This window comes from Egretta garzetta, unplaced genomic scaffold (assembly GCF_000687185.1).
Source record: "Egretta garzetta isolate BGI_Z169 unplaced genomic scaffold, ASM68718v1 scaffold139, whole genome shotgun sequence".
In the NCBI taxonomy this organism is placed as follows: Eukaryota; Metazoa; Chordata; class Aves; order Pelecaniformes; family Ardeidae; genus Egretta; species Egretta garzetta.
The window spans coordinates 2672715-2688471 of NW_009260832.1; the positions used below are offsets into that span (position 1 = coordinate 2672715).

General features: G+C 38.8%; 1 protein-coding gene across 1 annotated transcript in view; it reads right to left on the minus strand.

The window, feature by feature from the left end:
- The window catches only part of GRM1 (glutamate metabotropic receptor 1), a 201272-nt gene that overhangs the window by 149116 nt on the left and 36399 nt on the right, over nt 1–15757 (minus strand). Inside the window, exon 3 of the mRNA XM_009646976.2 lies at nt 10177–10452. Within this exon, the coding sequence (XP_009645271.1) occupies nt 10177–10452 (276 nt within the window). The remainder of the gene's footprint in view (nt 1–10176; nt 10453–15757) is intronic.

The window sequence follows — 15757 nt, forward strand, 5'->3', positions numbered from 1 at the left end:
CCTACCATTTACCCTCTCTTTCTTACGTACAGACTCTTATCTGTGCACCTCTCTACAACTGCAACTCTTACCTTACTGGAGTAGCAGGTTGTGCAATTACTTGAGTTAGGTCTTCCCATCTAAGAAGCTTTCCCACAAACATAATGGCAAACAGAAAAAAGAAATCAGTCATATTTGGGCAACAGAGCTCCGAGAGACATTATTGTGCTCTATCATCCTCTATTTCTATTCTCATGCTTACCAAAGAGACAGTGGCAAGTTTCTTGTGAAGACTTTAAACTCTCCATTCCCATTCTGGGTTCATTTAACATACACTGTAATCACACTGCTGAGGCAAATTCATTTGAAATGCATGCAGATTAACGCATCTAATTTTGTACTCTAGGTGTTCCACTGTAAATCAGTCTGGGCACTGGCCTTAGCAGTAGTTCTTTCAATAGACTTCAGCATCTGGTTCATTTGCTTACATTATGATACCTCTTAGCAAGGCCTCACAATTACTCGGTTTGCAACTCTGCAAATGATCAACTGCCAGACTGCAAAGTCGGAACACCTGTCTAGTTTTTCCCTTTATACCACTGCCTATCCTCAGAATTAGTTTTCAAATTTTGATGATAACATGTGAGACCAGATTCAAGTCAGTTACCTTTACGGTATTTCAGGTCTGTAAAGGCAATAGTGGTTAATATGATAACAAATGCTTCATACTGTATGTTTTAATGGCAATAGTGATGCAAGGTCCCATCAAGAACAATTGAAAACAATAAAGGGTCCAGTCTTACATACCTGTATAGCTACTTTCAAGGTCAGAGGAGTCCTCTTTTTTTTTGACTGCTATCACACATCCATAAACAAAACCAGGATACATTATTCCTAAAATGTTAGGTTTATTTAATGCTGGCTTTGGGTGACACTTCCAAAAAAGTGTGTAGAGAGCCAATCTGCCTAACATAATAGGAGCAAACAGACAAGTCAGAAGAGTTTTGAAGTTAACCTGTTCCTCAAGTGTCTCTATAATATGAGTAGGATTTTCAGGAGCACATTTTGCTTATCTCCATTTCTGACTAAGAAAATGCTAAAGCTCCTCCTGACTTCACAGAAAGGAAATTATGTCAACAGTGAGTACTTTTTACTACAAAAACTAAAAGCTTTATAACGGTGGCAGGTGCTGAAGAGCTCAGTATGTTAATTGGCAGGAAAGTCTTGAGACTCAGGTAGATGGGGATGAGAAGACCAAGAAAGGATGGATTCAGATACAAGGAATAAGCTGCAGCATGCAAGGAATAACTAAAGAATGCAAATAATATATAACAATAAGGAAGCAGATAAAAGTGAATATTCCGAGATGTGGTAGAGGGAGAGTAGAGGAAATTTAGAGTTTTCCCATTAGAAATAGCGCCTTACAATGATTCAACCTGCTGTAAGAAATCAACAGAAACTGTAACTGCAGTCACTTTTTGGTTGTCATTTCTGCATACAGAACTGCTTAAATCTGACCTATTATGCAGCTTTCCTAATCCTCGTGTTAACATGCAAGAGCTGATATTCAGCCTCTTCTTAGCAATGCCTTCTTTGGATTGAAACTAAAGAATTCAGTTTTATTCTGTAAAGCAGAAAACTAACACATTCTATTTCTACTAAACTAAACAACAGTAGTGTATTTTTTCTTTCTAACTCTGACTTACACTGCATCCCTCCAGTCTTTGAGGAAGAGGGCCAGGAGGAAAAAACTTGAACTTACTCCCCACAGAACAAATAAATACAGCCAAATCACCAGCATGGAAAATAACTGTATGAGCCTTAGGTACCAAAGCTTACCCACAAATAGCACATAGTGAATAATGCATACAGTTTAAAGTCAGTTGAAATAAGTGCCAGGTCAGTTATCAGGCAGCAGTGATTTTGCAAGGCTTTGAAACAAACTTCTTTTTTTGATTCTCCCTCTCTGAGGCACAAATAACTGAACTTAGATGCAGATAGTAATGACTGAAGTGTGGGCAAGAGCTGTCCAGTTCTGCAGTCTTTCAGCTGTACATCAAAACAGGCTGGTGCTGCCAAAGAGGCAACAGTAACATGAAAGAGCCAGCTTTGACTTTGTGAAATGAGCTCTTGACATCATGTCAGGTCCTAAGGCACTACCATGCCTCAGAAATTGAAAGGATTTGTCTTGGCTGAAAATTTCAGCAGAAAAGCAACAGACTAAGGATCTACCACCATGGGCCAGTTGCCTGGATTCCAGTTTAATTTCAACTTTAGAAACATTATGTATTTGGCTGTCAGATTACAACCTTTGTATGAGCTAAAGCTTCCGCACTGTATGGTCACACAGATGCTTCAGGGCTAGCCTCCTTTCAGATGAATTCATCTCCTCAGACTGCTGAATACTGGGCACATTTTCCAGCTTTGGAAAGGTACCAGGGGTTCTCCAGCAAGGCCATTAGGTTGAGGGCATTTATGAAAGGAAAGGAAAAAATTAATGAAAATCAGGAAGTATATGGAAATATATGGTCTTTCCCCACAAAATTATACCCTGCATTTTATTTTACATTCTCTGGTCAATGAGCCAAAGGCTTTAACAAGCAGTAAATTGCTGCACTGAAAATGCAGCCAGCTGATTATTCACAGGAGCTCTAAACCTTTTCAGTCACTGCTTTCCAGGATTCAGTAGGAAGGTGTTTAAATTGCAACGTAAATTATTTTTTCCTTGATGTGCTTGTCCCTGTCAAAACATGTGTTTTTTGTATGAACACAGCTCAGGCAATTCTGATTACCTTCAGTCCATACATTACCCCTAATGGCAACATTTTCTAGTGAACCAAGGACTGGAACTGTTATTAACAGTGATATTATATATTTCCATACTGGAGTTGTAAGAACTACTTTTATACCAAGGCTTGGCAGGAAACATGAAAAAAATTATTCTTAAATAATAATAAAATGGGTAAAGTTTTCCAGGAAAGGTTCATCTTTAATTTCTGTTTTCCTTGAAAAAATAGATGATTAATTTGCTGTTTAGAATTAAAAAATTAAACCTGACAAAAAATTATGGAGGTTTATATTTTGAGGGAGGGTTTTGCTCATGTTTTTACTAGAACTGCATTAGGTTACATTTCTGTTTGAGCACTGAAAAGCACCTGACATAAAATGCAGAAATTCTGAAGTTCACAGTATTAGAGTCTTATTTTAACTGTTGTCAGTAGAAATATAAACTGCTTAGTTTCCTAAACATTTCCTAACCATTCTGCAAAAAGCAGAAACTACCTCATTTTGAGTTACAAAAAAAAAAAAAAAAGGAGTCCTTAATACAATTGAGTAACATTTCAAAAGCACAAATACCTCACCTACAACTTTTGAAAATGTCATCCTCATTAAAAACACTGAGTGTATCCACAGAAATATCTAAGAGTTAATACATGCTTTTGAAACTAATTCTGGATACCCATATGAAACAGAGATGTTTGATTATATCCAAAATCTAGTTTAGCTCATGTCACATAGAAGGGGGAAGGAAGTGAAAAGATAAAAAAAAGAAAAATTATAAAATTTCCCACTGTAATACTTAAATCCCATTTTACCATCAAAAGCAATAGGTACATTACTTGTATTTTCTCATCTCTATATCTGAATAAGTGAACATTGTTCCTGGTGTTAACATCAGCACGGAAGTGCTCTCTCAAATCCCAGCTAAGTAAACCTTAATCTTGCATCTAGTTCATCATCACTATCAACAAGCAACAGCCATGGAATGGCTATTGGTGAGCTCTAAACGCAAACTACAGAGAAACTAAAATCAAATGCAGTTCTGCTCTAATATATGTCTGTTTAATTGGCACTTGACATATAATCCCATTTTAAAATGGATTGATGTTATTTTAGATTACAGGGTAAACAAAGCATGCTTATTCATAGTCTTCTTGTATCATGTAATGCTGCTTTCATCCAAACCAATTACAAATTCTTATCATAGTTAACAGGTGCTAGACTGCAACTACAGATTGAACCATGAATGAATAAGGAATACAAATTTGTAAAGAGTGACATGTACTGACGTTCCAGACTTTAAGATTAGCAATGGATTCTATTACCAACCTTGATTAAGTTCAGGAAATGGTCTGATGTTGCCAGGTGGGACTATTTTCATCGACAATATTTTGCTTAACTGCTGACTTCAGTTAGATGTTGAAAGTATTTGAACATTGATCATTAATTATTTCAGCATTTCATGGAATCTACCTGAATTTTAATCCAGCAGTTTGAATCCAAACCCAGCTAAACCTCTGAATACATCTAAATATCTATTCAAACACAGAGTCTTCCACTCACTTGGAGTGTCAGCAGCAACAGACTCATTAATAACAGTCACTCTGAGCATCTTTGGCTCTGGAGGCACCAGACAGATAAAACATGCTGTAAACAACATGAAAAGTAAGCCTTTTGCTGTTTAAATGACTTCCTATTTGTCAGCATGCCACTTGTGTTGCTATCTTTACCTTAGGCTTTTGAACCACTATGAGTTTTATCACTCAGACTGCCCTCTCAAAACACCAGCACACGGTATGCTAGTGGTTTGGGTTCTATCACATCAGTTTAGCAATGCCAGATTACTACCAGTTTTCTTAATGCCACATTTCCACTCATAGCAAGTTGGTGTAAAACACTATCAAGAGCAACACTGTGTGCACCTATTATTTTTTCCAGGTTTACAAGGCCCAAACCTATCCTAGATAATCTAGGCTAGCACAAAGCAGGGGGGGTTTCCTTGTTGACAACATACTGGTTTTTTTATTGATTTCTTTGTAATCTCTTATGTACTTAAAAACAGTTAATTGTATTTTTTGGAAATGGAGTTAAATACATTGGCCCTGCAAAGCACTTCACCTCCTTTGGGAGAATGTGGACATTTCTCATTGATTTTTCATTAATGTGGGGCAGCCCCTGTGGTAAACGAAGACACTGTGCATTGAAGACAAAGTACAGCATCTTTCTTTCAGCTAGTCTAACTTAAAAGAACAGTAGCATCCTTTGATGGTCATCTTCTTTATGAGGTACATCCCAGTCTAGCAGTAGAGTATTCTCAGTCAATTTGTAGGTAATACATAAGCCACTGGCACCAGGGACTCATCTGTGAGGAAGAGGCAGGCAGATATGGAAGGTATCTTTTGAGCCAGATAAGGAAGGTAGCATTTGTGATACTCTGTGTTATTTTTATATTTGTGATGTCAGAACCAAACAAAAGAGAAATATCTGTCATCATGCCATTGGCAGTGCAACCTGTGTCATCTGTGGTGGCTTAGCCTTGGTCAGCAGCCAAATGCCCACTCAGCTGCTTGCCCACCCAACAGGGCAGGGCTAGAAACTAGGTTGAAAAATCTCATGGGTCAAAACAAAGGCAGGGAGATTGCTTAACAGTTACGATCACAGGCAAAAGAGACTCAACTTGGGGCAATTTGATTCAATTTATTGACAATTAAAATAGACTTGGATAGTGAGAAACGAAGACTCAAGTTAAAACAACACCTTTCGCCGTGGTAGTCTATTTCCCTCAGAAAATTACAAAATCATCCCTGAGGAGATACCTTGCCTTCATGTTCAACAGGAGCCACCTGCAGAGGTTGTGAATTGTAGCCTCTCTTCCAATTTCTTTGTCTCTTCACTGGTCCCTAGTGAGATATCCCAGCTTCTGGGCTTCCTTACCTTTTAATTCCTGACTGTCAGCCCCTGTATCCCAGCATCTGAGCAACCAGGCAGCAACCTATTCGCCTGGCTGGCAGATACAATCTTTCTGCATATCTCAGTTTGCTCAGGGACCAGGTGATTTCTGCCTACAGAGTGACTTCTGTCACCTCCTTCTCTTGTTTCCTTGCCAAAGGACCAGCTTCCTGATCAGAGTCTTCCTCCTCCTTTACTAGTCAATGCTATGGACCTGTTAATTTCTGCTTCTATTTTTTTCTTTTTGACTTATGGGGGTGATTACTGTAAACAGGGTTTGGGTCCCTGTCTTAACCATGGAGTCCTCAGATGTAGAGGCCCTCCTTCCTCTGCTCTGATAGAACTGAACAGAGGCTCAGTAGTCACAGTCACAGTGCTAGGAACTGATGGGTCTCATTCAGGTAGGCAAGGCACTTGACAGAAGTCAAGTGGCACCTCAATTCAATGGGATTATATGCCTGTTCAGGCATAAAATTCCAGGTTTTGGAAGGTGATAACTGCCCTAGGCACCTGCCCAAATCCTCCCACACACCCTGCCACCCAGGGACTGAACACGTCAGGGCACGTTTCTCTGTCAACTCACCAACAAGTTGTTTACTCTTGTACATTGATGAAATCAGATTTGATATATCCAGCAATGTCAGATAATAGGACCAAAGAGCTTACATTGACAATTCCTTGTCAATATTTTAAAAAGTGTGAAGTTAAATGCCCAAAACGCCATTATTAATATTGGCTTGTGAAGGGAGGGCAGTCAGGAAAAATTTCATCACATTATGCATCCTGAAAGCTCTGTCACCCTATGCTAAAAGGGTTTTATTAGATGTAGAAAAGGAACTGAATTTCCCTCTGTCATGCACTGGGTTCACAGCAGAGAATTCAACTATATCTTCACTGCCAAGTGTCCAAACTTTAAAGAGACCTCACCTTACCAACACTTAAAATTCATAGTTCTATAGCAGCCCACAGAGCGATATTAATGAAGACCATAAAACATCAGAAAGCCTATGGAAGTAAAGTGTTACATAGTCCATTACCAATTGTTCTACTGAAAGCCAGTGTGTACACTAATATATCCCTTCCTTCCTAAAGTTCCTCATACATTTACACAAACCATTGTGTGTAGGAGTTTGAGAGATTGTCAAATTGCAAAAGAGCATTTTCATTTCCAACTCTTTATCTAACATGTGTCTTATCTGATGATCTCAGATTAACTCTTAAAATTGGGGATTTCATTTGTGTCTCTCATTTACTTTGCAATACGCACACAGATGCTGGAAAGTCATGCCTTGTCTTGATGCATCATCCCAGGGGATATACCCCTGGGATATCTCCCAGGAGATTTATCCATCTTGCAAGATTCTCACAAAAACTAGTTGATGCTTATTAAGTAACATAAAACCCAGTGGCCTGCATCAGAGCTATCACCTGAATTCCCTTAAGAGTACAGGTTATTTCTTAGCATAATTTTGCCTTTGGTTACTCCAGTACTATTCCAATCATTGTTTTTATACAAAGCCATGATCAATTTTTGCCTTCTCCTTTCCCTTTTGTTATCAGCCACTTTTTAAAGTATTTTCATCCTTAATTTCATAGCTTAATAAATTTTCTCACTGAACTCTCCACTACATTAGGACACTGTATTGATTTCAGAACATCCTCCATTCTCTCTCAGGCAGGATTTTAACCTCTTCTGTCCTGTCTTAACCTCAGATTCCCTCCAGTTTCAGAAATAGGAATCCTGTTTCTTGTCACTAATACAACAGAATCCCACTTCCAGTAGCAAAGGAGGCTGAACTTCTGGTTAGATCTCCAATCCAAATTTGGGAACACTTGTTTAGATATGGCAGAAATAGGGTCCTAACTTCATGCCTGAGAAGAGCCAGCCCATCCCAGAAAAGTCCCCAGTATCTGATGACCTAGTTCTGGCTCAGTGTAACCCCCTATAATTTCCAGTGTATCATTCCCAGATTAAACTGAAGTCAAATTTAGTTCCCAGCTCTCTTTCTGATACCTTGAATTTAGTTAAACTGAGATGTTCCTGTCTGCTTTGATCAATAGCAATACTGAAGATAGAGCAGGAAGAGAGCTATTTAGCCAGGTGTCCCTTTGTAAAGGCTTCCTCTTTACAGTGAGTCAGAGCAGATTACCGGGTTGATACAGTGTGGCTGATAATAAACCTGTGAGTAAATTAAAGGCTTTGTTTAGCTCATTATTGCAAAAAAATCTTGATTTCACATTCACTCCCACTTCCCTCAATTAAAAGAATGTTCTTAAAAGGCTTTTGGGTTTTTGCTTAGCTGTGTACTTGAATAAAAAAGACTAAACAGTGTGTCAGAGCAATGTTAATGTGTGCCTTGGTTCCTGTTTGTATATAGATGACCAAATTCATAGCACTGCAGTTCGGCTGCAACTTACTTGTGAATAAGTTTGCTAGATTTGCCATTTTTTAAAATCACTTAATTAGGACAATTCAAAGAAAATGTCTTTTCTTTTAGTTCTGCAAGCATATATAAAACATATGCAAGCCCTATAATACTTTTTATTTCAGCCAGCTGTTGGGCACAATCCAGACTATGCAAAGCAATAACCAGCCTATTTTACAATAGGAACAGCCTGCCCAGTCCTAAAAAAGAGTCTCCCATACTTAGTTACCAGCAAAAAAGAAGGGTACCTGAAAAATACATTCTGATTTCCAAAGAAATTCCATTACTAGCATTTAATAGGTGAGAATTTCTGACAAAAAGCTCAGAGTAATGCTGTTGGGCAGATTCTGAGACAAACAATTGAACCAAATACAGTAGCGTAATGCTTGATAAAGGCTTTTAGTCAAAATTTCAAGTTAAAATGTTCCACATATCCATGGCATAGGGGAGCAAGTAAATGGCTTAGGAAAACTAAGGTTTGTACCACCAAAGTACCTAGTTTTGGTGCTTAGTGCAGGAGACTCATTTCCTTAGGCTCCCTGTATAGACAGCGCCAAGAGAGGGCACCAAAATGAGGTTCACGATAAGACGCCATTACAGAGGGACAACAATACATGAAGAAAGCACAGCATCGCCTAAAGCTGCAGGGCATTTACAAAATGACCAGGGATGCTGTCACCCAGACTAATTTTATCATAGTTAGCTTCTTCAGTTCACTGAAAAAACATACCTATAACATATCAGTCCTGAAAAGCTTCATTATTCGTTTCAAATTACGCATATTGAACGATGTAGACAAAAAACACATGCACAAACATAAAACATAATACCATTTTCAATATTGCCTTACTATTAGTCTCATTTTAATGCTGATGGCTTTCCAAATGTGCTATATCTTGTCTACATACCCATCTAGAGATTCAGTCTCTGCCCCAAATAGATTGCAATCAAAGACTGCAACAAAAATAAATGATGGGAGGAGAGCCCTTGATTGCTTTCATATGATTACTTGGGCCACATTAGCTCTCTGACTTATAAAAATCATAAGTGTGGGTTTTGAGGAGCAATGCAGTCAAGGAAAGACCAATATTATAGCACAGAGCTAAAGGAGAGCATCTCAGTCACAACAATAACAGACAGAAAGACTTTAGGGAGAGAAAGGGACAAAAAGAAGGCAGATAGATCTGAATGACAACAGAATAAAAAGACAACAGCAGCTAAGTAGGTAAGGAGACAGCTGCCAAAGGCCTTGAAGAAATGGTGTTTAAACAATAGTTAAGAAAGAAACAAAGAGTGATGTGGATAGACCAGATGTGATAGAACTATAGTTGACCATATTTTAGTGAATATCTACAAAGAACGGATAAACTCTAGAAGAAAATTTTGTTAAAGATGGTCTTTGCCTGTCCAATATACATGCCTGCACTGTTACTCTGGTAATATAAAAACACACATACATACTGACTTGGCCATCAGCAAGTTCGATGTTTTAAAAACCAAACAAGTCTCTGCAATATCAGTGCCCTAGCTTTCAACAGCAAAGATCAGAACAAAACGTACAACTGAGCATGCCAGGTTGTAGTCATAAGACTGTGAAAAAAGTGCAAGTAATCAAAATAATTTGGGGTTTCAAATTATCAGGAGACATCCTTAGTGAAACACATGAAAGTTTGTCACGTCACACTTCCAGATCACATCCTGAAACCAGAATTCTTTGCTCCCTACTTTGGTTATAAAATCTGTGTATGAAACATTCCTCTAGAGCGCGTGAAAGCACAAAAACACTAACATTATATATCCATATAAAACAGTTGGCTGTTAACATTTACTTCAGTGACAGTTAAAGCCACCAATTAAGTTGCCATACATCTTCATATCCCCTTCCTGAGATCTGCTCTACCATCTTCCCTCTTCTTTTCATTCATTAGACAAGTAAATATGGAAATTACAGGTAGCCTGAGTTGCACGGTTTTGAAATGAAAGGACTGCCTGCAGGACGAGAGGTAGAGGATGAGCAGAGAAACCACATTCAGAGCCTTACCTTCCAATTAGCAGGAACTCCCCAAGCACTCCCAGGCGCCTCATGGCAATGAGAATCCCCCTCACTGTCATTCCCTCACAGAAGCAAACCACCACTCTAGCCTTGGGTAACCTTTCTCTCAGCTTGCGGAGCAGGCGATCAAAGCTCTTTTCCCCAGCATTACTGTAGATCTTGTCAGAGTGAGCAATGCAGAGACCCTCTTGGGCAGCCAGCTCTTTGAAGGCTTCCATTCCACTTTCTCCATAGTTAGTTTTAAAAAAAAAAAAATAAACAAAACTGATATTATATCATGCATTTAACCAGTTAAGGGGGGGCTGTGATGGGAAAGGGATAGTTTTCCTCAAAAAAAATCAACTAGCAGAAGGAAGAGCAAAGAAGATCCACCAAAGTGAACACGCTCAGAGTTCAGAGGAGCAACAAGATATCCACATATCAGCAGGTCTTAACTGACCTGGAGACTGCATGTTTCTTTTCTTACATTGATTTACCAGTGGATATTAAAGGCAAACAAGGGATGGATAGGTAGAAAAGGGGACAAAGACGCTCAGACAGTAAGGATAAAGTTTTATTAACATTTCTATGGCAAAAATCACAGTCATGTTAGTCCAGGAAAACATTCACAGCAAAGAGAAAAAAGGATTTCATTCAAAGCCGTTCTGTACCATGTGCAGTCCACACTCATGAAAGTGAAAGAAAGACGGATGTAAACTTAAAAGATACTGATCTGGTAGCATTTTGAAAGCCACTTAAACAAATCTGACTGACCACTACTCAAAGCCACTTACACTAATCTTAACTGACAGTTAAAATTTAGGCTTGATGTTTCTCTTGGAATAGGAAACTTTCTACCTGTAAGGACTTCAGAAATAAATCTTCCTAATATAGAAATATTTGAACTTTGTGGTCCAGACAGTATCAACACTGATTCTCAAGTTCCCTTAGTTTTTCTATTTATACATTTTGGAAGCCACATCAACAGCTTTACAAAACTCAGACTGCTTTCAGGTATGGAGACAGGTGAAATCTGTTTTCTTTGAATGTTTTATGCCTGCCATGAGCACAGGATTTATGATGAACATCAATCAGGCAAGAGGAGCAGATGAATTACAAAAAAAAGTCTATAAACAGTAAGAAGAAATGGTTCAAAAAGAAAAGCATGAATTTTATGCTATCCGCTTTCATAATGTTTGCTTATTTTATTGAGGAAGTAACATCAGATATGCTGATTACTTCTAGACCCAGACCTTTTCAAACCAGGGGTGACTGAAGAGGTCCATCTTCCCCCTTTGCAGTGATAGTTTGAAATAACAAATTGCAATGAGGAAGACTTCAGAATCAACCTAATTTCCTCCACAAAAAAAATAAAAAAAATCACAACAACTCAAAAGACTACCAGAGAGAAAATTCAGCAAGAGACAGTTCAGGCATTCTTTATAAATACAACAAAAATAAGTGCATTTTTTCACAAATGTGGATCATTTGCAACAGATCAGACACATATGCAGACACACTATGACGCAGTCATACTAGAATGCAGCCAAATCTGCCACGTCTACTGTCAAACACAAAACTCAAGTCCTACAGCCTTTTGTACCAAACTGCCCTAGTTTTTAACAAATTTGCAGCACAGCAGAATGGCCTCTTTTCCAATCTGTGACTTGACACCAGATACAGCAAGCAGGTCAGTCTGCATTTTTGTCTGTGAGCCAGACATACTCCGGAACGGGAGTGATGCCATGGCCCTGCATGGCTGTAGGGAGGGGAGAAGAGAGGAAGAGTTGTGCCTGGTGGGAACACACCACCAAGCAGCCCCCACCATGGGCTCAACACTGCAGCCCTGCCCCATGACCCTGCACTTTGCTAGATGATGTGGCCTTATATAGGGCTTGTCCTGTGCTGAGGAGGACACAGGTGGAGACATTTCCATATATTTATAGCCCATAACCTGCAGTCACCAAGGGATTTACCCCAGGACCTGAGTCTGGGCAGTTTGAGCTGCACTTGCCTTAGATCCGAGACTGAAGCAGGATTGCTGGTTTGCCATTAACAAGCACCTTATGCTTTGGAAGGAAATTAGGATATATTTCCCAATTTCATGTGAACTTTATGCAACATAGACTCATTTGAAAGCAGTAGGATTATTCTGAAAGTCTTACCTAAGGTGAGCCAGGGAACTAAACTGAATCGTCTTAGGTGTTTAGGCAACATATATTAAAAAATAAATGTAGAAGGTTTCCTACCTAAATATTAAGGTAGGATGGGATTTTCTCATACATCAGTACAGCACTAACTCTGCTGTGTAATTCAAGTTAATGATTTCAACAAATCAAAAATCAAATCCACTTGGAATAATTTTTTCCAGCTTTAATTTTGATGAAATAACAATTACCTCATACATAGTCATACCTGTACTAACAGTACAACAGTGTACCAAGATATAGGCTAACAGGAAGTAAGATTGTTGCTTATGAATTCGGTAAGTGTGATAAAGAGCCTAGAAGGAAAAAAGCTAATTAAGATCAAGAACAACATTGACGTAAGATGAACTAAGAAAAAACAAGGCAGAAACAACCTGAAGCTGAAAATGAAAGCTTTCTAACCCTTATATGAAAGTAGTGGAACAGCTTTCCAATAGCAGTACAAAGAAAGAAATCTGATGTTAGACCGGCACTCACTCAGCTCACGAGAGCATTATCTAACGCAGATGTCTGCAACAGCCAGAGATGAGACTTGACCCAGGAGGTCCTCTCAAAGTCTGTTTGCTCTGTTCCCAAAGCAAGACAGCATGCTGTCCACCTTGCCCCTCCAGGGGAAAGGATCAGGGGGAAAATGAACATGTGACAGATGTTAGGTACATTGTTCAATGCACTCAGCTACCGGGGTATGCACAATGTAAAGGCATATATAGAATAGAAAACATTAATTAATTCTGCGCAACAGCCAAGAACATATCCATCTGTACCAGCTTGCTGGGTACATCCATTTCAATCCACAGGCAGGCAACAGCTGAGAGGGGAAACATGTAATGAAAGAAAGAAATCTGCTTGAGATGGTAGTCAGTGTGGAGTTACAACAGGGCCATGGGCTGAGGACTATTTTTCCTTTGAAAAGGGAAATCCAGTCTTATCTGCAGCTGCCTTTTGTTACCAGAATCAGCTGTGAAAAGCCAAAGTATTTATTATTGTGAAGCTACAAACAACTGATATTCCTCCTGGCCTGCACCCAAAACTAGGTGAGCCAGGAACATAGTTTGAGCCCCACAATACCCTGATAATTTTTAACAGTTTTTTCTTTTTTTTTTAGCTCTGTTCAACTTGTACCCTATTCAGAGAACCACATACTTTCCTTGTGCCCTTCAACCAGACTGCACAGCAGTGCAAAGGTAAATTTTAGCCCTTTCATGGCTGCAATTTTACAAAGAGGATTTTTGTGGCACTTCTCTTAGTGCCAACAACAGCTTTGCTTCACCATTGTAAAAATCCTAGGTAAGGCCATTCCCGAGAGGGATCCACATATCTGAAGATGCTGGTGAGAGCTACATGTAGTGGGAATTGTTCTCACACACTGCATTCCACGCATTACAACTTTAAAATGCTGTAGTAAAAATCAAAGATGTCATCTTGATCAACAGAAGACAAACAAATGAAGCAAGTACTAAAAATTGAGCCTCATAAATTGCTTCTATGAGACAGTAAGTATTACATTCATGTCACAGCTATACTGGAAGTAACACTATTTGCTTTTATTAACACTTGAGCAGTGTGGGGAGCAGAACCCATGAGCTCCATCAAAAAGGTTTATATTCTTCTTTTTATTACAGCTGTTCGGCAAATTTACTCCCGCTCTCTTTGTCAAGAGAACCATTTATTTTTCATTTATGAAATGAAGTGGAAATGTAGCCTCGGCAATCAGATGCTTATGAGAATCCTGGAGATCGTCTTCTTGAGGGATGCACAGAGCGGCTGTGTGGGTCTTCCCAAGCCACATGACATAAAATGCTGTGTTTTCAGGGGGCTTATAACCAAAACAGTGTGTCCCACATAAATCAATGTCTGGTTTCATTCAAAGATAGGGATTATTTGTGGGGCAGCATAAGGGAATATGAACTGTTTAGTTTTGTGCTGCAGAGAACATCCCCTTGAAATATAGGCTAGCATCTGCTTAAAAAAAAAATCTTAAAGAGAACCATAATGCTGAAGAGGAAGACTGAGACTGTTCTCTCTCACTCTCCTTTCAGCATCAATAGAAAATATCAACTACTTTTTAGAGACACCTTTAGAGACATATCTACAAAAAGAACAACAAAACCCCACAGCAGAGGACTGTGCCTGGAAGAATGCTCCAATGCACTTAAATAGCAAAGGCAGGGAGCAAGAGAGCCTTCACCTACCTGGGCCAAGAGCAATACCTTCAGGAGAGGTCACCTATTCCTTGCCATTAGGGGCTTATTTGCTGTATTTCTTCCTCTAAACAGCAGCAGTAACCACAATCTAGATGAAAGGTGAAAACAAAAAGCCATATACCCTACAAACGCATAGCGAAGGAAGAGCACCAATAAGACAACCACGAAATCCAGCTTCACTGCAAGGTACTAGAGAAGCAAGTCATATTGCAGGAAGGTCCCCCTTTTCACAAATAAGTGAGAAACTATTCCCTGTCCTCCTCTTTCCTCTCTCAGCATTATGATATGTGTGTTCACCTCTCCCAAGCTTGTAGTTACATTGCTGGAGGCATGAAGTTTGTTTCGGTGTTCAGTATTGATTCACTATAAAACATCTATTTTGCTCAGCTAATTAACTGCTTTTTGGCAGAGGGAAAATAAGAGAACAAGAGGACTGCATGACATATCAGCAAGGAATAACTACTCAAAAGCTTCTCTGCTGCAAATGCAGATTATTTGGGAGGAGTAGAGCAAGGACATGATGTGATTATTAAGTTTCTTCCTGGCATGTTGCAATAACTAATTTGTAAAAACTAGTGGTAATATTAAATATGACAGTAACTGTACAGTTGTCAAATACAAGTCTGGAAAGACTGTAAAGATTTGGAGTGGTGAACAGAAAAAAAAAAAGAAAAAAAGGAAAAAAAGAGATGCCAGTTTTCTCTCCTGTAACATCCTATGTTTCCCTATGCCACAAGGGCATCTTTGAAAAGTGTCGTTTAATAAGAAAATGATTGATTTATCTCATTTAAATGTATTTCTTATCAGTTGAACCATATTAAATAATCATGTGCATACTCTTAGTCCATTGCAAACTAAAATTAAAAATTTCAACCATCAGATTTAAACTAATAACAGGCTGGGAACATACCTAACCAGCTAATGTGTCTCAAATGACAAGCACTTTCCAAACTGTAATAATTCAACCTTTTACATCCATTTCTCCACACCTTTCATTGGGAGAGTTAAAAATAAAAGCCGAAGTCTACATTAATTCCCTGAATGTAAAAGACTGACAAAAAAAATGAAAAGTTGTAATATGGATCTGCCGAAGTGTGTTATTTTGGTATATCCCAAACATAAATACTACATTCATACAAAGCAACTCTGTTGGCACACAGCTTCCAGGACCATTGAACT